The sequence below is a fragment of the Podarcis cretensis genome (assembly GCF_951804945.1).
Source record: "Podarcis cretensis genome assembly, chromosome: 6".
NCBI lineage: Eukaryota > Metazoa > Chordata > Lepidosauria > Squamata > Lacertidae > Podarcis > Podarcis cretensis.
In genome coordinates this window covers 58,184,935-58,206,679 of record NC_137175.1, presented here as the reverse complement: position 1 = coordinate 58,206,679, position 21,745 = coordinate 58,184,935, and the positions used below count along the sequence as shown (strand labels likewise).

Sequence of the window (21,745 nt, the reverse complement as noted above, 5' to 3'; positions counted from 1 at the left end):
CCAATTCTGCACATTCCTTTAACTGTTGTTTACTTTTAAGTTTTTGTTTTCTTGTTTCAACATGGAACCAGACTTCAGAGAACATGATTAAGACACAGCAATTCTATCCATAACCAAAACCACAATTAAAGTTTCCAGTGGCTGAAGAAACCAGAGTAGCTAGCCCTAAAAAAATAAAATGCTGAGCCACAGATTTGTATTTACAAGCAATATCCTGCCTGCTATAAAGAAACAAAAGGACCCCCAACTTTCTCCTTGTTTAATTAATTTGGTATTAAAGCAGAACACATATGCAGAAATAAGCCACTAAGATCATGCAACAGGACATGGGATTTCAAACTATTTAGTTCTGTATGGCAGTTGTCTGGATACGATTCTATATTCAAAGTAAATGAGATAAGCTGAGTAAGATTACAAATAATAGGTCTGGAAAAGAGGGTGCACACACAAAAAAATTAAAAGCTCACCTTGCAGCCTCAGGAAAGCCCATTCTGTACAGAGTTATGACTACAGCACCTCCAAGGCCCAAGTTATGCTGCAAAGCAACCTTTGCACAGGGAACCTGCCTCTTTCCGGCTTCTCCTCTTAGCTGCCAGCAGAGTTCAGCACACTGAGCCAGACCTAATGCATCAAATGCAGAGAATGTAGATCAAGCTGTATTATAAGAGCATCATGCTGTTTCATTACGCCCAACCGAGAGGAAGCAAAAGGAAGTGGGTCAAATGTTTGAGCAATCAGAATGAATCCTTTATGCTTAAAAGATACATTAAAACAACAGCTATTAACACGAGCCTTTAAACAGTAAATGTTTCAATATATACCGAGTGACTGGGAAACAAAATGCCGTCCCAAATTTCATGTGAGGCTGGATCGTAGTATATTTTTCCTGTTTATTAAAATATTGGAGCTCAAGGCCAAGCCTGTACATGTTTATTCAGAAGTAAGCTCCGTTTTGTTCAATGAGCTTCACTCCTAGCTTCAATGTGCATCAGATGGAAGTCTTAGAAAATGCTCCAAACAAGTTTTTAGTAACTTCAAAATTTTAAGATAGATTCCTCTTCTTGCCACATATTTCAGAACAGCTTATTTCAGAGACACAACCACAAATGAAAGCATAATAAAACTCACCACCACCACCAATAAAAAAAACAGACTCTGAATAAAGCCTCTGTATGGCTTAAAGTTTCCTCTAAAAGTTTTCCTCTGAAATCAAGCCTTCTGACTCACAGCAGGCTTGGAGTTGAGGTATTCTTTAGAAAGCATTTTTCACGACACTGAGGCAACTCTAGTGAATATAACCTAGCTAATACATTGTTTTCCTAAGACGTCCTATCAGTCTCCTTAGGTTGGATTCTTAGACAAATTAATTCCAAAGCTTGTAGTCCTCAAGATATATAGTTGAACGGCAACTTCCACTACCCCTGAGCACTGGCTCCCCTAGAATCTGGCACGCTCAGCTGGGCCACCACAGTTTAGCCACCCTTGCTGCAAACAATAGATCTGCCACTTAACTTCAGCTGTGATCACTTTTCAGCTATTTAGGGGTAAATGAAAGTTGGCAATCAGATGTGGTGGTCCAGGAACCTCAGATATGACACACCCATTGCATCTCTTTCCTCCTTACCAGCACCTGTTGCAACCCCTCACCAATGCTGCCTGGTCATTTGTCAGGAAGAAAACTGGTGGACGTGTTAGCAGGGAGTCCTTCTCTCCACTGCCATACTTCATTCACTTGCCTGCCCTGGGCTACAATAAGGGTGGGAGGAAGCAGGAGGGAAAGCAGGCAGCAAGGACTCTTGGCTACATACAGACCCCCTTGCAGAAGAGTGGGCCTTTCCAAGTGCTCAGCCATGCCAACCCCTGGCACGGACCCTGCCAAGAAGCACTCCAATAATGAAGTGTCAATCAACCCAAGGGCCATTTATGCTAGTTAATATGGCAAAACACACCATCAATTGCTAATGACAGGAAAAGCCAGGCATCTGAACATGTACTCCCCTTGACAGTTAATAGCGCTGCCATGTATTTTCCCATTTAAAGGTTTGTTTTGTAAACTCGAGACTTGAATTTGATCCAAGTTCAGGATATGTGCAGTCCATTTAGAGTCCTCCTATGTGTCACAGATAGCCCTTCTAACCTCCTAAATCCTATTCTGCGTCACAGTGCCTGCTCAATTTCCACTGCGATCCATTCAGAGAGTCAAGGCTACGCTAATGTCAGTCCAGAGCTTTTCAAGTTCACCTTGCAGGATGTAAAACAGTCACCTCTTCCAAGACAAATGAGGAAATAAAATAACTGCCTTCCAAGAACCACCCATGGAACCAGAATGAAATTATTAGAACACCCAAAGCAAGTCTGCCTTCTCATAGTAGCTCACAAACTAGGCCATCGCTTCTTGAAGACATCCAGCTCTATTCCTGGCCAGGATGTGATCTCTTTCAGGACATCAGGCATAGGAAACCTGTGGCCCTCCAGATGTTAGTGGACTTCAACTCCCATGAGAGCTGGGATCCAACAACATCTAGAGGGTCACAGTTCCTCACCTTCAACTACACAAGTGGAGGGTATCTACTATAAAGACTAGAAACCAAACCATAATGACAAAGCAGTCAATATGCTACTGTGTGCTGTACATCCCATCTCTCAGGGGGCAGCTCTTAGCTCTCAGGATGTTGCCAACAGACTAGCTTCAAGAAGGTGGAGGAAGATCACCTTCTGCACACAGACTAAGCACTAAAAAGCTGTGGAGTGACAAAGTTTCTACAGCACAGGAGATTGCATCACTCTGACCAAAGAGTGATCTCCCTCCAGGATCAATGCTGAAGTCAGCCCAAATAATCATGCAACTTCTGTCAAACCCTTGTTTGCACAGAACTGCAGGGCTGAAGTCCAACATTCTGCACACCAGCAGAATCCTTGACACCCTTAACACTCTAGCCCTCAATGTTCAGATTACAAGGAGGCTGAGTAAGGATGCACAGAAAAAAATGTTCCATGCCAGAGATCATACCGAACTAGTTCAAATGTATGGTTCAATATTTTAAAGGGCTGATAAATTAACTGATAAACTCCTGCCACCACTTTTGAAAGAACAGATAGTAAATTAGAGGGCCACATTGCTTATTGAGGAGGTAGACCGCAATCTACTATAGCACAAGAGTCCAAAGAATCCATTTCCAAGTTTAAGTTATTGTAGTAATGGGGAGGGGGGCAAAATGTGACATTTCTACTTTAGACCTTTCTACAACTTCCTATTAAATTTTAGTTGAAGTCCACTTAAAAAAAAGTTTCCAGTATTATTTTTACAATTTTTATTATCACTGTTTAAGGTTGTTAGTCACTTTACACCACTGTCTCAAAGTAACTTACAAATAATAGAAAAATATGCAATATATGAAAAACAAGTTAATTAAAAGCAAAGCACAGTAATCAGGCCATAACAACAACCCTTCTATCTCAGGTCTAACTACAAGAGACAGCCCTCAAAAGGATGAATATATACCCCACCAACCGCTGTAAAGATAAACAAAATACTCAAATGCCTGGGGAAAGAGAAACATCTTTGCCTGTGGCCAAAAGGATATCAGTGTTGGTGCCTGGTGAGCCACCCTGAGGAACAGCGTTCCACAGGGCTCATGGCTGCAAAAATAGGCCAAAAATAGGTGGAAGAAATGATAAACAATCTAAGTTAAATCGCCAGGAGTCCCAAGTCTTGAAAGTTTTTCCAAAACAAAATCAAATCATATCTTACAGCAATCTTTAAAACAGGATTAACTCTAGAATAAGCACAACTTTATCCATCCATGATGTCTATGAATAGGGTGAATAGGATGGAAACTGGAGAAACATCAGCATTGTGCTGAAACTCATGCAAAAAGTCACAAATTATCTGCAATGTTTCAGTTCATTCTGAGTTCCTATTATGGGCTGTGCTTTACTAATAAACCAGCTGTGGACTTCTCAGTCAGTGTAGACAATACTGAACTAGTTGGGCCACTGTCTGATTTTCTCCCTTAAACAAAGGCAGCTTAAATCTGCTAAAACGCATCACATTTTTGATGAAGAGTTTGCAAGAGCTTCAAAATGCTAAAATTTTGGCAAGCAGATCAGTTTCTGTTTAGGATGAAAACATCAAACACGGATGTGTGAAATTTTTTCCCCACTGCTATTCCATGGGTGGATTTGTGACAGAAAGAGACATGATGCATTTCTCAGTGACACTCAGCTAGGATTAATACTAATGTATGAAGGGACGCGGGTGGTGCAGTGGGTTAAACCACAGAGCCTAGGGCTTGCCGATCAGAAGGTTGGCGATTCAAATCCCCAAGATGGGGTGAGCTCCCGTTGCTCGGTCCCTGCTCCTGCCAACCTAGCAGTTTGAAAGCACGTCAAAGTGCAAATAGATAAATAGGTACCGCTCTGGTGGGAAGGTAAACGGCGTTTCCATGCGCTGCTCTGGTTCGCCAGAAGTGGCTTAGTCATGCTGGCCACATGACCCGCAAGCTGTACGCCGGCTCCCTTGGCCAATAAAGCGAGATGAGCGCCGCAACCCCAGAGCTGTCTGCGACTGGACCTAATGGTCAGCGGTCCCTTTACCTTTACCTTTTATGAAGTGTTAAAGCATGGAACAAAGCTGAATAATTCAGAAGCCTGTGCAGCACTCCCAGTCCAAGGGAGGTCATCTGGTCCAAAAGTTGCCAGGGCAAGACACTCAACCTGCCTCCCCCTAGCCTACTAGAAGCAGATGGCCGTGAAAGCAGGAGAGTGGAAAACAAAGGTTGGTATTCAATTATTGCCTCTCATCAGTGCAAGGATTTCCATTTCTGCAGGGGACTTCCTTGCCCTCAATGTGTGCCCCTCTGCAAATCTGCTTCAGATGGTTGAGGATGAGAGGGAAAGAATACTCCATTAGAGAAGCAGAAATCATTGCATTGATGGAATTTTCACTGAGCATTACATTGGACTCCACCCAAAGAAGGATTTACCGGCCTTGTGCTTTAAGAGTGCAGTTTGATCCATGCCTACTCACAAGTGAAATCCCACTGGGATTTACTCCCAGGTTACAGAATATAGGACTGTAGTTCAGGAATACCTGGAGACTAGGGCAGGCGACAAAGTCTCTGCAATTCAGCCTTGTCAAAATGGCAGATCAGCAAATCCAGTAGTTACTGGCAACTGTTCTAAATCAGATAAAAGGTGGACTAATAAAAACCTGGCTCAAAGTAACACACAAACATGTTTCCCATATGCAAATACTAAAAGCACTAGATAAAAAAATTACCGGTACATTGAGTTACCTGTGGCACCCAGTGGGTGTCCTTTTGAAATCAAGCCGCCACTCGGATTTATGACCCATTTCCCACCATAGGTATTGTCTCCTCGGTCAATCAGCTCACCAGCTCCTCCTAAAAGAGAGAAAGGGAGAGAGGACAGATTAATAATACGTGCATCTTAAATTAAATCCCCTAGGTACACATAGATGTTATCTAGTTGAAAGGATTATAAGACTCGCCCTATTCATCAATATAAGTTGCTGAGCTCCTCTCTTAGCACACAGGCTTCCCATAAGCATCTGGCGCTGAACTGGATGGGCCACTGGTCTGATCCAGCAGGCTCGTTTTATGCTCTTACATAAACTTGTCCAACACACATGATCAGATATCAAGCTACACTTCAATGTTCTAATGCAACTTATGTTTTTTGTTTTGGGGTTTTTTTTGCGTTAAGAAAAATCCTAAGAGGCACAAAGGTTTGCATTAAGTGCAATAAATCTGACACTCTTGCAGTTAATACAATGTAATGGTGGGGAGATGAGGGGGCTTCATTAGGCACTATGGCATAATGGCCTTAATTTGAAGCATATAGCCTGTGATCCTGCCACCAAGATCTTCTTGGAAATAAACCTTCCAGCAAAAAATATTATTTCCGAGAAATGTTACAGCTAAGCCTATGGAAGCCTTTCTGAGAAGCAGAAGCTTTGGGAAAGTTCTCAACACTTTGCCTGCCTGTCACAATTAAAAACCCTGCAGGGAGAAAACTGGGACGGAGGAGCAACAGGCAGGAAAAAGGTTAAGCATCCCTTCAGTCCAAACTGGCTCTGCTCCAGGTGATCCACTCCCAAAGCAGCTTTGTGCTGGGGAAAACAATCACAAGGCATTTGTCAAGGATGCAGAACTGAGGCTCTTTGGCTGGGATTAGCATTGCCTATACAAGATGCCACATCATCAACAACCTACGCAAAACACAGAGAACAAAGTGACATGTGCACTGAATGAAGTGCCATCTCTCAACAATTCCCAGACACTGAAAGGACCAAACTGACATACTAAACAGAATGCTGGGAGAAAGGATTAATGGCTGGCAGAGGATTACAAAGCCAACCATTTTAAGATAACTCACCATCAACATAGGAAAAGAGGGGTGTTTATACGTATATTGATATGTATAGAAAATATGAGAGCCATACTTGATGCTATCACCCCAACTTAAAGGGGAGGGGGAACCACTGATGAGTCACTGACTAAAAGATACTTGAATTTTTGCTAAGAAAAATAGATGCTTATGTAGCCTTTTCTGTTGGCTTCCAAGTGTTTTCCTTTATTATGACTACATACCCCCCTAGTGGCATGAAGAGGAACAACATTCATAATTGATTTTTGGTAAACGGTAAGGGATTATTGACCATAGACCTATGTATCTGCAGGTCATGTTGAACGTGACAGGCAAGAATAATTCTGCAAATGGCAGGTGTGTGTTTATGCCTAATCGTGTCTCCCTAGTCCAAATTCACTACTCTGTCCTGAACACCATACTAGAATAGTGCATATAAGTTGCAAAGGTTGCTTTCTGATGCCCTCGCAAGCAGCCTGTCAGCCCCACAAAGATTTCCCACGAGAGATTGTGGACCTCTATCTCAGAAGGTTCAAAATCCATGCTATAAATCAAATTAGGATTTTTGCCCCTGTATGTACACAATGCTTTGCATTTACTTACATGGAATCTCATTTGCCGTTTTGTTGCCCATTCATACAAGTCTGGAGAGTTTGGGATTTTTCTATCCTGAATCATTTTGTGTCCTCTGCAAGCTTAGCTAGAGGACTAGCCATTGTGAACTAAATAGCATTTTTTAAAATTTGAATAGAACTTGTCCTAATTAGGGTTGGGGGAGCAATTTGATTCAGGCCTCATTTAAAATCTCATCTATTGAATTCTCACTTTCCAAAACAATATGCAAACTGCAGCACAGCTATCTTTTGAAATTCACACCTCTGAATTTTGCTATGCAGTTAGCCAAGCAACATTTGTTACAAAAAGGGAAAGTGTGCATAAAAATGTACCGTGAAAGTAACACAAAAATGCATTATATTAAGTGAATTCATTTGCAAAAATATTTCTACAGTAGTCAAAACAGCATAGAAAACGGGTTTATTAGGAGAAATTTGCACTAAAATACTGGTGAATTTTAATGAGGATTTTTAAAAAAGTCACTAATTGCTGCAAAATGTGGAGAACTAAATGTAAGTCTGGAAAAATGAGACACTAAGAGAAGCAAAGATCCCTGGTCTCCAAGACAGACCCTGGGGAAAAGCCCAGTGTGCAATACTCCCCATTGCTAAAGCTACACATTATTCACAACAAGAAAGAGTAAGAAAGAGAAATAAGCCCAACTTCAAGAAGCGTGTGGGCAGGGCCTCAAGCTGTATGCTTCTGTCAACTTACCTTTCCTCCAGAGGTCAGCTTTGAGGAGTTAACTGGGGACTTAAGTGAATTTGAGGGACGCGGGTGGCGCTGTGGGTAAAACCACAGTGCCTAGGACTTGCCGATTGTATGGTCGGCGGTTCAAATCCCCGCGGCGGGGTGAGCTCCCGTCTTTCGGTCCCAGCTCCTGCCCACCTAGCAGTTTGAAAGCACCCTTAAAAAGTGCAAGTAGATAAATAGGTACCGCTTTATAGCGGGAAGGTAAACAGCGTTCCGTGTGTTGCGCTGGTGCTGGCTCGCCAGAGCAGCGATGTCACACTGGCCACGTGACCCGGAAGTGTCTGCGGACGGCGCCGGCTCCCGGCCTCTAGAGTGAGATGAGCACACAACCCTAGAGTCTGTCAAGACTGGCCTGTACGAGCAGGGGTACCTTTACCTTTACCTTTAAGAGAATTTAACTGTCGGCTAGATTGTGCCCAATGTTAATATTTAAAGAATACCTTCAGGACAAAGTCCCAGAGCTTCATAAGTTATTAATTCATTAGCAGAGAAACAGTCATGAAGTTCTATCACGTCCACATCTTCTGGTCTCAGGCCTGCTTTTGAATAACATCTTTTTGCAGCCTCCTTTGTCATATCAAAGCCAACCTATTAACAAAATATAACAGACTTGTATTTGAACTAATAGCTCTTATTCGCTCAACTCCTGTCAAAGTTATTGCTTCGCAAATTCTGAAAATCCAGGACATATCCCATCATTATAATACTTGTAACAAATAAATGGCCTGCACAAATACAAAATGTCAGTATCCAGACATTTCTCCAATCAAGGGATGCTGCAAAAGCCATGTGTGCCACATTAAGATCCTTGGCAGAAAGATGGGATATGTATGTAGCAATAAATAAACTATTCTTTTTAGCCAGTGGGTCTCAAACCCTCAGTGAATTAGAAATGGCACCTGCTTGTGTAGATTGAGCAGACGAGACAAGAAGGTGGTTTCTGCACGTGCTGTGGAGGGAAGCGACGGGCAGATGGGGCTTGTCAACCTGGGAAGGTAGGCCATAGGAAAAGGAAAACTCTGACCCTAAAGCTCTGCTGTCTTGCAGGACATCTTCAGGAGAAGAAAAAGCTAAGGAGTAAAGCCTACAAAAATCCGGAGTGCAATCCCTAAGACAGGTGGATGGTGCCTTGTACACCTCCTTCCAGCAACTCCTGCAGTCAAGCTGGTGGAGCTCTGCTTTCCTTTGGACCACATCAACAAGGCCAAGAGCGGGGTCTTGTTGTCTAGGACCTCCATACACACTGCTCAGGCTTGCACTAGGGCAGGGGTCAGCATACTTTTTCAGCAGGGGGGCGGTCCGCGGCCCCTCAGACCTTGTGGGGGGCTGGACTATATTTTTTTGGGGGGGATGAACGAATTCCTATGCCCCACAAATAAACCAGAGGTGCATTTTTAATAAAAGGAGACATTCTACTCATGTAAAAACACGCTGATTCCTGGACCATCTGCGGGCCGCAGAGATGACGCGCAAGTGCCTTGTGGCTACCACGACTACCGTTATCTGTGCATCAGCTGTGAGCAGCTTTCTCACCAAGTCTCCTCAAATGCAGAACACATTAACTGAAAGCAAGTGCCACTGCATACGTTAGAATAGCAAGCCTACCGCTTTAATGAGGCTGTTCTCTACAAATGTGCTTGGAAGATCAGTCATCATCTCCTGGGCCACAATTTCAACGGCTTTTGACTCCAACCCATTCTTCCTCACAAACTCTTCACTAGCCAGCACCGCTGCTGCTGCCCCATCAGATGTTGGGCTAAAAGAGATGCAGAGTTTGAGAGTCACTTAATCAATATATACTGAATTTCACATCCAGAAGAGGGGGAAGGGGCAATTATCATTCACAATGCAAATTGAATCACCCGTTAAGAGCAAAAGAAAAGTCAATTACTGGTCCAAAGAAGCTTAACAGCATCACTCTGAAGATCAAACTGATCATAAAAGCGATCACATTTTAATCCACACAAGACAAAGAAATGGGGTTGTCGGTGACCAAATCATACTGCAAGTAGACACACTGAAATCAATACACATAACTAACTTTATTGGTTTCAGTGGTCTACTGTGAGTAGGCTTAGTTGATACAATCCAATGTATATACCGTATTTTTCACCCTATAGGGCGCACTGGCCCATAGGACGCACCTCATTTTTTTGGGGGGGGAAATGAATTTTAAAAATTTATTCCCCCCCCCCAGCTGCGGGGCTGGGGCGGGGGAAGCCCGAGCTTCCCCCGACCCCAGCCCCCAGAACAGGCTGCTATCTGCAAGCCTTGCCAGCCCGGCGGCGACTCCTGCCAGGCTCGTAAGGCTTGCGGACACCTGCGCGAAGCACGGGGCGTCCTCCGGAGGGCGCCCCGGGATCCGGGCTGCCGCCCGCAAGCCTTGCGCGCCCGGGGGAACTCCCCCCAGGCGCGCAAGGCTTGTGGACACCTGCATGAAGCACGGGGCGTCCTCCAGAGGGCGCCCCGTGCTCCAGGCTGCAGGCTGCCGCCCGCAAGCCTTGCGAGCCCGCGGGAACTCCCGCTGGGTGCGCAAGGCTTGCGGATAGCTTCCTGAAGCCTGGAGAGCGAGAGGGGTCAGTGCGCACCAACCCCTCTCGCTCTCCAGGCTTCAGCGAAAGCCTGCATTTGCCCCATAGGACGCACACACATTTCCCCTTCATTTTTGGAGGGGGAAAAGTGTGTCCCATAGTGCGAAAAATACGGTAGTTACATGTGCTATAAAAGTCATTATTTCAAAAGCTTCTGGAACAAAGACAATTATGTTATATCGAGCTTTCCTAAGTCAATGAAATGTTGAATGGCATTCCATAATGTTAGTGAACTGAAATTTAGGCAGGGAGCTCAAGCAGAAGCTCCCTTTTTCATCTCCAGAGAAAGGGCCACCTCATGTGTTGCAGAAATCAGTACTTCTTTGCAGACCAGAAGGGCTCCCTATAATATATGCCTTCCCCCTGCCCCCCGCTTTACTGCACAACTGGATGCCCCCTACATGTGGCACTCCTACTCATGAGCAAGAGCTCACACATTACGCTTTCTTCTCTACCACAATCGTGCACAATGCACAGGTGTAGGGTGAGGAAGAGAGAGAAATGCCCCATCAGGAGCAGGGCTTGCTGTGTGTCCTGCTCGATTCTCTATACATTTATGCCACACACGCAAGCAATGCATGGATAAGGCCCTTAGGGACGGCATGTGGAGATGGGCCATCAATCCCATTTCTTGCATACAGAATGTCCCAGGTACCATCTCCAGGATTTCCGGTTTAACAGATCATAGGTAGCTCAGAAATATTACTCCTGAGAGCACTGAATCCTTAACAAAAGAAAGAACTGCACAGGGATAGAAGGAATCACATATTTTTCCTCAGGAAGACCTAGCACATATTTTGATCTACGGCTAGATACAGTGAGAAAAAGAAGACTACAAACTAGCACAATAAAATTAAGAAGTTGAGAGGGGTGCAACACTATTAACATGCCATTCTTACCAGCACTGTAGTATTGTTAAGAAATCAAAAACTTTACGTGACTGCAACACTTCGTCCAAACTGTACTCCTTTTGAAACTGAGAATTCCTAAGGGGAAAATACAAAGGGAAATTCCATTTCAATTAATATAAAATTCCTCAATACAGAGAAATTGGCACCTTTTATTTATTTATTTTACAATACAACAGCCTTATGTGAACAGAGTGTGATAACATAGGAACTACTTTGCACATCAAGCCCAAGTCCACCTCGTCCAACATGACATTATGCATGATGGACAAAGAGTTTTCCTCCCTCTCCCATATACTAGAGTCTATAGGAACACCCAAGCCATGCATGGAGGCTATGGCCCACCTGAGTTAATTGTTCTCTGACTCTTGTTTTCTGTGTGCCACTGCTTCTCGACATCATTTAAGTATTTTTCAGGGAGGAAAAAGGAACTCATTACAAGATCAGAAATAAGACGGCCCCTACCCTATGGCCTACAATCGAAAGAGATATGATAGGAAAGGGAAAGGGGGGGAAACAAACTTGGAATCTAGACCTTAGTTACACATTCCAGAAGGTCATAACAGTTCAGCAAGTCCAACCTGAATCTCAGCACAAAAGATGAGCTGCTGCTTCCCCTCCCCTCAACAGCAATAGCCGTTGGCAGCTGGTGAGAGGGCACTGGCAGCTGGAGGTGCATTCGGGCATGGTGGAGGGTGCCTGAAACTTAGCTATAATGGGATATAGCCATTTATACATCAAAACTTTCTAAATTTATGCTTTTCAGCAATGTGGAGATAATTGGTCTATCTTCAAAACTGGAATCCTTTGAAATTTCACGTTCTCCTATCATGCAAAATCTTTTCTTGGTATCGTTACCTAACATTCACAATACTTGGAATAGACTATATTAAATTAATGGACAGGACTAACTTAAGCTCCATTAATTTTAGTGGCTTACTGCAGGTAGAAATGAGTTGGATGGAACCCTAAATCTATGTTCTCCCCAGAATTCTGCACAAATAGTGTACCTACGGATTGTTAGTTGAATGTTTATGATTCTTCCATGCAATTTTTGCGAAATGTTCTTGTTTTGATCCTTAATAGAGAGAAAGAGACGAACCAGTCAAAAAGCTTGGGGGAGGGAGGACAATATTACTTAGATAAATGATAACCCCATACTTCAAAATGTTCATAGACCTAGTATAAAAGCTTCCTATTAAATGACTATGTCATAAGCTGCTTTTGACTCAATTCCAGCTCACAGGGTGCTTAATTTAGCAGTTACAGATTCGCAGGAGCTATATTGTATGAAAAGCAAGTAATAGCCAAAGAACAAAAGCAAAAGATATAGCAGGCAGCAAAGATTGCTGTCGCTACCACTGGAAAAAAATTGCAAGAGGGAAGACCATACTGTACATTTTAAAAAGTATCATACCACTTTAAGCAGCCATGTCTTCTTCCTCCAAAGAATAATGAGAACTGAAGTTTGTTAAAGGGTGCTGAGAGTTGTCAGAAGACCCCTAATTCCCTCAGAGAGCTACAATTCCCAGAGTTCCCTTAGAAGGATTTACTGTTAAACCACTCTGAAAATTGTACCTCTGTGAGGGGGATATAAATCTCCTAACAATTCTCAGCACCTGTCACAAACTACACTTCCTAGAATTCTTTGGGAGGAAGCCACGACTGTATAAAGTGGTATGTATAGTGCAGATGGGGACTAAAGTCTCAAAAACAACCTGCTCTGGGAGTCAATTATTTCTACACACAGGTCTTCAGACAATCATCCAACACATCATTAATTAAAACAGGAAGGAGGTTATTGAATGTGTTTTCTTGCAATGGTAATATAGTTGATAAACATAATACCGTATTTCTCCATATGTTCTTTGCCAGCATTTCCAAAAAGCTGTGGGGCAACTGGTGCTGCTGCGAGATTGTATTTGCTTATCATCACTTCCATATGCTTGTCCATGGGATTCACCCTGTCCATGAACTGAAATCGAAAGACAAGTTGTACCTTTTTCACACCACAGCACCTGTACATCAAGGTCACCCAAGAGAGGGAGAAAATACTGCAAGAACCCACTCATTGTCTAGCATTTTCGATGCATCGTTTTCAAAGCCTTCCTTCTGAACGTACAGAACCAATTTGCTTGAAACACTGGGACCACCCAAGCTGCATGAGACTACAAAACAAACCAAATTTCCCAAGTTTCCTGCAAGTTCAGGGTTTATAGAGTGGCCTCTATTTATAATTTTCACCCTTTAAAAAAACCAAAAAACCTTATGAACAAAAATCTGCTTAAAAAATGGCATGGGCCTCAAGAATAGAACACCAGATTTATGAAAAGTTTCACTACACACACATACAGTGGTACCTCGGGTTACAGACACTTCAGGTTACAGATGCTTCAGGTTACAGACGCTTCAGGTTACAGACTCCGCTAACCCACCCAGAAATATTACCTCAGGTTAAGAACTTTGCTTCAGGATGAGAACAGAAATGGTGCGGCGGCAGCGGAAGGCCCCATTAGCTAAAGTGGTACCTCAGGTTAAGAACAGTTTCAGGTTAAGAATAGACCTCCAGAACGAATTACCATATTTTTCGCTCCATAAAACGCACCAGACCACAAGACGCACCTAGTTTTTGGAGGAGGAAAACAAGAAAAAAATATTCTGAATCTCAGAAGCCAGAACAGCAAGAGGGATCGCTGCGCAGTGAAAGCAGCAATCCCTCTTGCTGTTCTGGCTTCTGGGATAGCTGCACAGCCTGCATTCGCTCCATAAGATGCACACACATTTCCCCTTACTTTTTAGGAGGGGAAAAAGTGAGTCTTATAGAGCAAAAAATACGGTAAGTACCACTGTACAAAGCACCCTTCTGGATCAGGTCAAAGGCCCATCAAGTCCAGCATCCTCGCAGTGGCTCATCAGAGGTCCACAAGCAGGAGCTAAGTGCAAGATCACTCTCCCCTCCTGTGGTTTCCAGCAACTGGTATTCAGAGGCACACCGCCTCAAACAGCGGAGGTACAGCATAGACACCATGCCTAGTAGCCATTGATATCCTCCATGAATTCCTCTAAACCTCTCTTAAAGTCATCCAAATTGTTGGTCAGCACTACCTTCTGTGGAGCAAATTCCGTCGTTTAACTACCGGTATGTGCTTTGCGGAAACGGTAGATATCACACACGTTTGACGGGGGTGGGAAGCTGTGGCTTTGAATATAAGGGTTGTTAGAGAATGAGAAGAAAGCTGAAGGAATCGGTGAGAAGGCTCTGAGATTGGGCAATGCTATAGGAAGGAACATTAGAATAGTAAGAATGACTACTCACAAACCCATTTCGCCACATGTTGCATCTTGCCATTAAGAACCACTGTATGCAATACTTTGTTGTGCTCTTTGCAAATGTGTTTCTAAATAGTAGTTATGACATGACTGTCAAGTTCCTTCACAAAGTATGGCACTTTACAAGTACAAAAAAGCTACTAGGGGGAGAAGCTTACAATATTTGCTTATTTTATTTTAAAAATCTATTCTGCCCTTGTGGCACAAAAGCACCACTCAGCTGTAAATGGTGGGGTGAAGCTTACAAGCAGAATTACATTCAGTTTCAAGAGTGGAGAAAATCCTGTATTCCTTCTGCTACAGTGAGTTTGCCCAGTGCCAAAAGGAAATGGATATTGAGAAACCTCTTAATTTCCTAGTAAATGTTTTTTATGTAAATGCCTTGTGTAGATGGTACATCATTACATACACGACTTTCTTTTTCTTCATTTTGCAAATGATATATTTGAATAAGGAGAACTGGAATGATCCTATCTGTTTCCCAAATATGCCAGGCAAAATTGACTTTGGTTTCAATGCATTAAAATTGCTTCGATACTTACTTGAGATGAAAGGGACCCTCTTGCCATCTTCTCAAATCCAAGAGCCAGGACACAGTTAGCCATACCTTAAATACAAGTTATTGAATACTTTACACTGTAGATGTTATTTTTTTTAAAAAAAAAAAGACAAAAAAACAAAACCCATAATTTCATATTATACACTTGAATCCAGGCAGGAGGCCTGGACCTGCAGCTAAGTTTTTCAAACATTTGGCTGAAAATATTCCAAAGCATGCTAAAAGCTGGTTTTTAAATTACCTATAGTCAATGATGGAACTGATAACACTAAGCCCATATGCATTTGCAGTAGGAAATAAAACAGAACTCACCTCCCTGGACCAATTGTCTGGCCATGAACAAAGCAGTTGATCCAGTAGAGCAGTTGTTGTTCACATTCATAATAGGAATACCCGTTAGCCCCAAACTATGATAAATGGCTCGCTGACCACAGGTTGAATCACCTTTGTAATGAAAAAGAAGATGCAGAATCACACAACTGGCCAGAGGAGCACTGCATTCTCTATCCTCCTTCTGAAGCTGTTAAAGTACTCCAAACTTCTTAGCACTATGACAGGAAAATTCAGTCCTAGGTATCTCCAGGTAAGGCTGAGAAGACTCCAGACTAAAACCCTAGTGGGCCACTCATTCTGTTTTTAATATTTAACAATACCATACATCCATTTAGTGTTCAGGAGCACATAAGCAAGTATATTTTCTCAGGCTAGCTTTTCATAATCAGCTGCCTATGCAGTTACAAATCAAAAGGTATATGGTTAAATTGATTTCCACATATTTTATGCCATTTAAAACTAAAATTCTAGCCTTTCCTATTTTATCACCAGGCACTGAAGTTGAGAAAACTAGAATTTTACCCCTACAACCATACAAGACACATAGAAATGCCAATATGGTTATATAAATTTGTCAAATCCTGTCCCCGCCATCCAATCTCAGAGCAGTTTAAATGCCACAGCTAGCAGTTAATGCCAGAACAGAGAAACTGCTGCCTCAGTGATGCATTAGGTTAACAAGCAGACATTAAGAGTGGCAGATGAAGCCCAGGAAGCGAAGCGTTGAGGTCTTAACAGTAGCATTACTTACCATAAACATAGCCCACACATGCCTGCTCCACAGAAGAATAAGGGACATCTGCATCAGCAAGAGCCTTCTGACCTGAACATTGGGAAAAAATAGTTACGAAATCTTACCTAAATCTTTCAGTGGGTATTTAAACAACAAAACAAAACACTGATGGACTCCATTTCGAGAGGTACGTTTAAAAAGCAAATGGATTGCAAGTACACTTCTGTACTCCTAAACGGATTACATTTTACAAGACTTAGGCCAGTTCAGGCAAGATACAGTACCTGGTGTTCTTTGAAATATCCCTCAAGGGACACATTCATAGGGTTACCAAGTCATTGGAGCTAGGTGTACATGGATACAGCTCACTTAACACTATAGTAACTGGCAAAGGTTTTGCCAAACTGTTGGAATTACAGAAACTACTGCCAATGACAGGCAGCTGCACCTGTGTAACTTCAGGTCACTTATTATGGTATGCAGGTTCGCAGATAGCTGGGATGTGCTTGCAGGGGTTTCCCCACAGAGCAGCAGATTATAATCAGCCCTTGGCCTTTCACACTGCACTGCTCAAGTCTTGTAGGGTTTCTTTTCTTGAAAGGAATGAATTTATTTCTTAAATTTGAAGTTATAGTCTAATCCAGAGCTTTCCAAACTGTGTCACGGCACGTTAGTGTGTCGGCTGCTGTATGTGGTGTGAACACTCCCTCAGCAACTCCATGGGCTGGAAAGGGGTTAGTTTAACCTCCGGTTTGCTAGCAAAACTGAACTACTGTGTTGCAACATGACGCATGTCTAAAAAGCGTGTCATCAACATGAAAAGTTTGGAAAACTCTGGGCTAATCATTAGAGCAACAAATAGTGATATGCAAACCCTGATGATCAACTGATTTTTGGGCCTTGCAAAGCACTGCAAACTCTATGCAAGCCACAGCAATCAGCTCTGTCGGCGCTTGCAAAGCGTCATACATAGGGCTTTGCAGGCGCCATTGATCAGCTGACCAGTGGTGTTTGCAAACCCCCTTCTGGCCTAGTCACAGCTTTACTTGCTCTACACCTGATATAAAGTGTAGATTACCTGGGTGTGGTTCGTCCAAAACAGTTTAGCAGACCAAATTTGTATTTTTTAATGTTGCAAACTGTTCTGTGCAGGGCAGTATGTAAATTAACAAGAACAGAGGCCTAGCAATCCTAATTAGCTCTAATGAGGCTGGGGGGGGGGAGGTTCCTCACCAATACTCTAATGACGGGTTCATCGTTGCAGACACCAGTGCACACTTAAAGTGAGTTTTCAAGAAAGTTAAAAAACAGATTGTTTTACATAAACATTTATGCTACTCTAGCCAGGGCAATCCTCCCCACCTCCCTGATGTTATCCTACGCTGCCAAACCCTGACAACACCCAGACACACCTGGCAAAGTCCTTAACTGGTAGCAACAATTGGCCACGCAATAGGCCTTCCTAGGCCTATGGCTCCTTGCCAAGGGCTGTTGCAACTGCTCTCACGCAGCAGCATTGCAATACTGTACTGGCACAGCAGCTGAGCCATGCTATCTCCAGACCCCTCAAGGTGCTCAGTTATCTCTAGGGCACTGCCCCCTTCCCCCAGTTGTGAGCCAGACCCCATTATGATGAACCAACCTGCTTCTTTCGCCATGTCGGGGTAATCAAAATTTTCACGAGACCCAGGCTTTTCAAACTGTTAGAAAGAAAAGCATTTTTAAATTTAAAAAAAAGCAAGTCTATTTTCTTCACATTCGTACTCATATAACTTCTAATCACACAAATTCTGCAGAGAGTGAAAGGACAAGGAAGTACACACTACACATGCACATGGTAACTGCCTTTTCAGATCTTATCGTATTTTAATATAGCCACCTGCCATTACACAAATTCAGCAATATATAGTGGTGCAAACAAATTATATGTTAAAAATTCCTGAAGTTTTGCTAAAGAAAAAAATCATGGTGCTAGAAGGAAGACAGGATCTCTCTGTCAAGCTATAACATTTTTGTTTATCTTTTGATGCACTAGTTAGTAATGCCATTAAAATACCTGGCACTTTACAACGTAACAAGAATGCAGGTCCCAAAGGTCCTTGCTCAGCTATTGCATAAGCTATCAACTTATCTTCCAAGAGGTTGTGACATTCCTCTTTTTTACATGCTAACCTGACATATGCCAGACAAATAGGTAAGATTTAGGAATGAGGAATCATATGAATGCTTAGAGCAAAGGAGAGAGGTCTGGAGCTAAATATTATGCCTGTGAACAGAAACTTGGCCTGTTCATGTGGAAGGGGCCCTTCAGATCCACTCTCTAGTCCAGGCTACCTCAACCTCGGCCCTCCAGATGTTTTGAGACTACAATTCCCATCATCCCTGACCACTGGTCCTGCTAGCTAAGGATCATGGGAGTTGTAAGCCAAAAACATCTGGAGGGTCGAGGGAGCCTGCTCTAGTCTCTTCCATATTAATCTTCTAATAAAAACTTTCTGAAGTGGTTTTATTTATTTATTTATTTATTGTTGCAGTTACGGTAATTCTATCACTTTTTTTCCATTTTGCATCTAAGCAGGTACAGTAACAAATTCGCACAAATAATATATACCCACTGACCCACATGCATATACACCCACACCCAACACCCCATGGAAATAGCTTTGAAAACAATCAAGTCAGACAATAAAGCAGCAAAATAAAATTAGAAATATCTCGGACTTTATTAAAAGTCAGTGACAAAGAGAGATAGAGATGTTTTATGTCTCATCCCAGATAGTGGGCAATCCCTAATGTTAGCCATATTCAGAGAATACCCGCTAAAAAAACAGTCAATTTATTTCTGTAGGTTACAATAGGTATGCTTTAGTATGATTTAGTTATTGTTCCCCATAATTTCCCCTTGCCCTCTGTCAACAGAGCCTATACCTATACCCATTCCCTCCAATGAGCCTTTCCTTGCTTTGTTTGTTGGCTTGCATTTATTTCAGTGGATCTCTGCCTTGTCAACTAACATTCACAGCATTCTCTTTCCTCCAGTGAACCTACTGGTTTCATACTGGTTTCACTCACACTGTCATAATATTCCTCCCTTTTAATTAGTCTTTCCCAACACAGGGGTGGCAGCGCTGGGAAGACTCTACCTGTTGAATTTCTTCCAGCCACACAGCTCCCAAAGGGGCCAGTGGCTAGTATTGCGGGGGGGGGGGGGTGTCCCGTGCGGGGCCGACCCAACCTACCTTGCAGGGTTATTGCAAGGCTAAAACAGGGGGTTGGAAGCCATGCAGACCACGCGGTTTCTTGGGAGGGATGGAAATGAGGTACAGCCTGAAAAGGAGAGCAACTCTAAGCGCTCTCATCCCCCCCCCCCCGCACTCCTTTCTCAACAGAGCAACCCATCCAGTACCTTAGTCATGCCGACTCCCACCACAAACACCCTCCTTCCTAGCCGGGACGGAGCCATCGCCGTTGCTCAGAATCGCCCTGCGCCCCCAACTGCAAGCCCGACGACCACCAGAAGACGAGCGCCAGTCCTCTTTCTCCTCCCTGGCACTCGCGCGCGGGTTGTTGGACTGGAGGGCGGGGAGGTTCCAGCCAAAGGTCGACGGCAGGGGCGGGGCCACCCTGAGATTATCGCTCCGCCCCCCGCGCTCTTAAAGCAACAATGTCTCTGAATCGGCCAAACACCGATCGCTCAGGACGGCAGATGAAAATTAGTGGTTGCATATATTGTACACATCAACTTGCCAACAAAGGTCCGTCTAGTTAAAGCTATGGTTTTCCCAGTAGTGATGTATGGAAGTGAGAGCTGGACCATAAAGAAGGCTGATCGCCGAAGAAATGATGCTTTTGAATTATGGTGCTGGAGGAGACTCTTGAGAGTCCCATGGACTGCAAGAAGATCAAACCTCTCCATTCTGAAGGAAATTAGCCCTGAGTGCTCACTGGAAGGACAGATCCTGAAGCTAAGGCTCCAGTACTTTGGCCACCTCATGAGAAGAGAAGACTCCCTGGAAAAGGCCCTGATGTTGGGAAAGATGGAGGGCACAAGGAGAAGGGGGCGACAGAGGACGAGATGGTTGGACAGTGTTCTCGAAGCTACCAATATGAGTCTGCCCAAACTGCGGGAGGCAGTGGAAGACAGAAGTGCCTGGCGTGCTCTGGTCCATGGGGTCATGAAGAGTTGGACACGACTAAACAACAACAACAACATATACACCTAGAAGAACCAGTGCCGGATTTTACATATAAGCTAAACAAGCTATACCTTAGAGCCCCGCTCTATTGGGGGCCCTCAAAAAATTTAAAAGGGGAAAAACTGGATGTACATTTCCAAAATATAAGATAAAAAATAAAATAAAACCTACATACACCAACAGTGCTTTGTGTTGTGTAGGCTCCTATGATGTAAGTAATGGGCCCCGCCTGCTAGCCTGCCTGCTCCCTAAAATATCACTGGTTTGCTCATTTCTATATATAGGGTGCCTGCATTCTGCATGGACTGGTTGCATGGCTTTCGATACCTATTAGGTCCATAAATTACCATATAGCATATAGCCCAGGAGGACTCCCCTGAGTGAGTGCCGAGGGCCCTGCTCCTCTCTGCCACTTACCATCTGGCCTGGGGTGGGGCCTGAAGCCTCATAAGGACTGCGTGGTGCTTGCTGCCTGCTGCCCAGGAGGACTCCCCTGAGTGAGTGCCGAGGGCCCTACTCCTCTCTGCCACTTACCATCTGGCCTGGGGTGGGGCCTGAAGCCTCATAAGGACTGCGTGGTGCTTGCTGCCTGCTGCCCAGGAGGACTCCCCTGAGTGAGTGCCGAGGGCCCTGCTCCTCTCTGCCACTTACCATCTGGCCTGGGGTGGGGCCTGAAGCCTCATAAGGACTGCGTGGTGCTTGCTGCCTGCTGCCCAGGAGGACTCCCCTGAGTGAGTGCTTGAGGGCCCTGCTCTTGCCACTTACCATCTGACCTGGGGCGGGGCCTGAAGCCTCATAAGGACTGCGTGGTGCTTGCTGCCTGCTGCCCAGGAGGACTCCCCTGAGTGAGTGCCGAGGGCCCTGCTCCTCTCTGCCACTTACCATCTGGCCTGGGGTAGGGCCTGGAGCCTCATAAGGACTGTGTGGTGCTTACTGCCTGCTGCCCAGGAGGACTCCCCTGAGTGAGTGCCGAGGGCCCTGCTCCTCTCTGCCACTTACCATCTGGCCTGGGGTGGGGCCTGAAGCCTCATAAGGACTGCGTGGTGCTTGCTGCCTGCTGCCCAGGAGGACTCCCCTGAGTGAGTGCTTGAGGGCCCTGCTCTTGCCACTTACCATCTGACCTGGGGCGGGGCCTGAAGCCTCATAAGGACTGCGTGGTGCTTGCTGCCTGCTGCCCAGGAGGACTCCCCTGAGTGAGTGCCGAGGGCCCTGCTCCTCTCTGCCACTTACCATCTGGCCTGGGGTAGGGCCTGGAGCCTCATAAGGACTGTGTGGTGCTTGCTGCCTGCTGCCCAGGAGGACTCCCCTGAGTGAGTGCCGAGGGCCCTGCTCCTCTC

General features: G+C 44.3%; 1 protein-coding gene across 1 annotated transcript in view; it reads right to left on the bottom strand.

Moving 5' to 3' along the window:
• The window catches only part of SCP2 (sterol carrier protein 2), a 28,834-nt gene extending 9,046 nt beyond the window's left edge, over positions 1-19,788 (bottom strand). Inside the window, exons 1-12 of the mRNA XM_079980748.1 lie at positions 19,619-19,788; positions 17,855-17,912; positions 16,231-16,302; positions 15,459-15,590; positions 15,130-15,194; positions 13,106-13,232; positions 12,272-12,335; positions 11,249-11,335; positions 9,364-9,514; positions 8,199-8,346; positions 5,298-5,405; positions 468-621 (exon numbers count right to left, since the gene is read on the bottom strand). Coding sequence (XP_079836874.1) covers positions 468-621; positions 5,298-5,405; positions 8,199-8,346; positions 9,364-9,514; positions 11,249-11,335; positions 12,272-12,335; positions 13,106-13,232; positions 15,130-15,194; positions 15,459-15,590; positions 16,231-16,302; positions 17,855-17,912; positions 19,619-19,675 — 1,223 coding nt within the window. The 5' untranslated portion in view covers positions 19,676-19,788. The remainder of the gene's footprint in view (positions 1-467; positions 622-5,297; positions 5,406-8,198; positions 8,347-9,363; positions 9,515-11,248; positions 11,336-12,271; positions 12,336-13,105; positions 13,233-15,129; positions 15,195-15,458; positions 15,591-16,230; positions 16,303-17,854; positions 17,913-19,618) is intronic.
• Between the last annotated feature and the right edge of the window lie 1,957 nt (positions 19,789-21,745).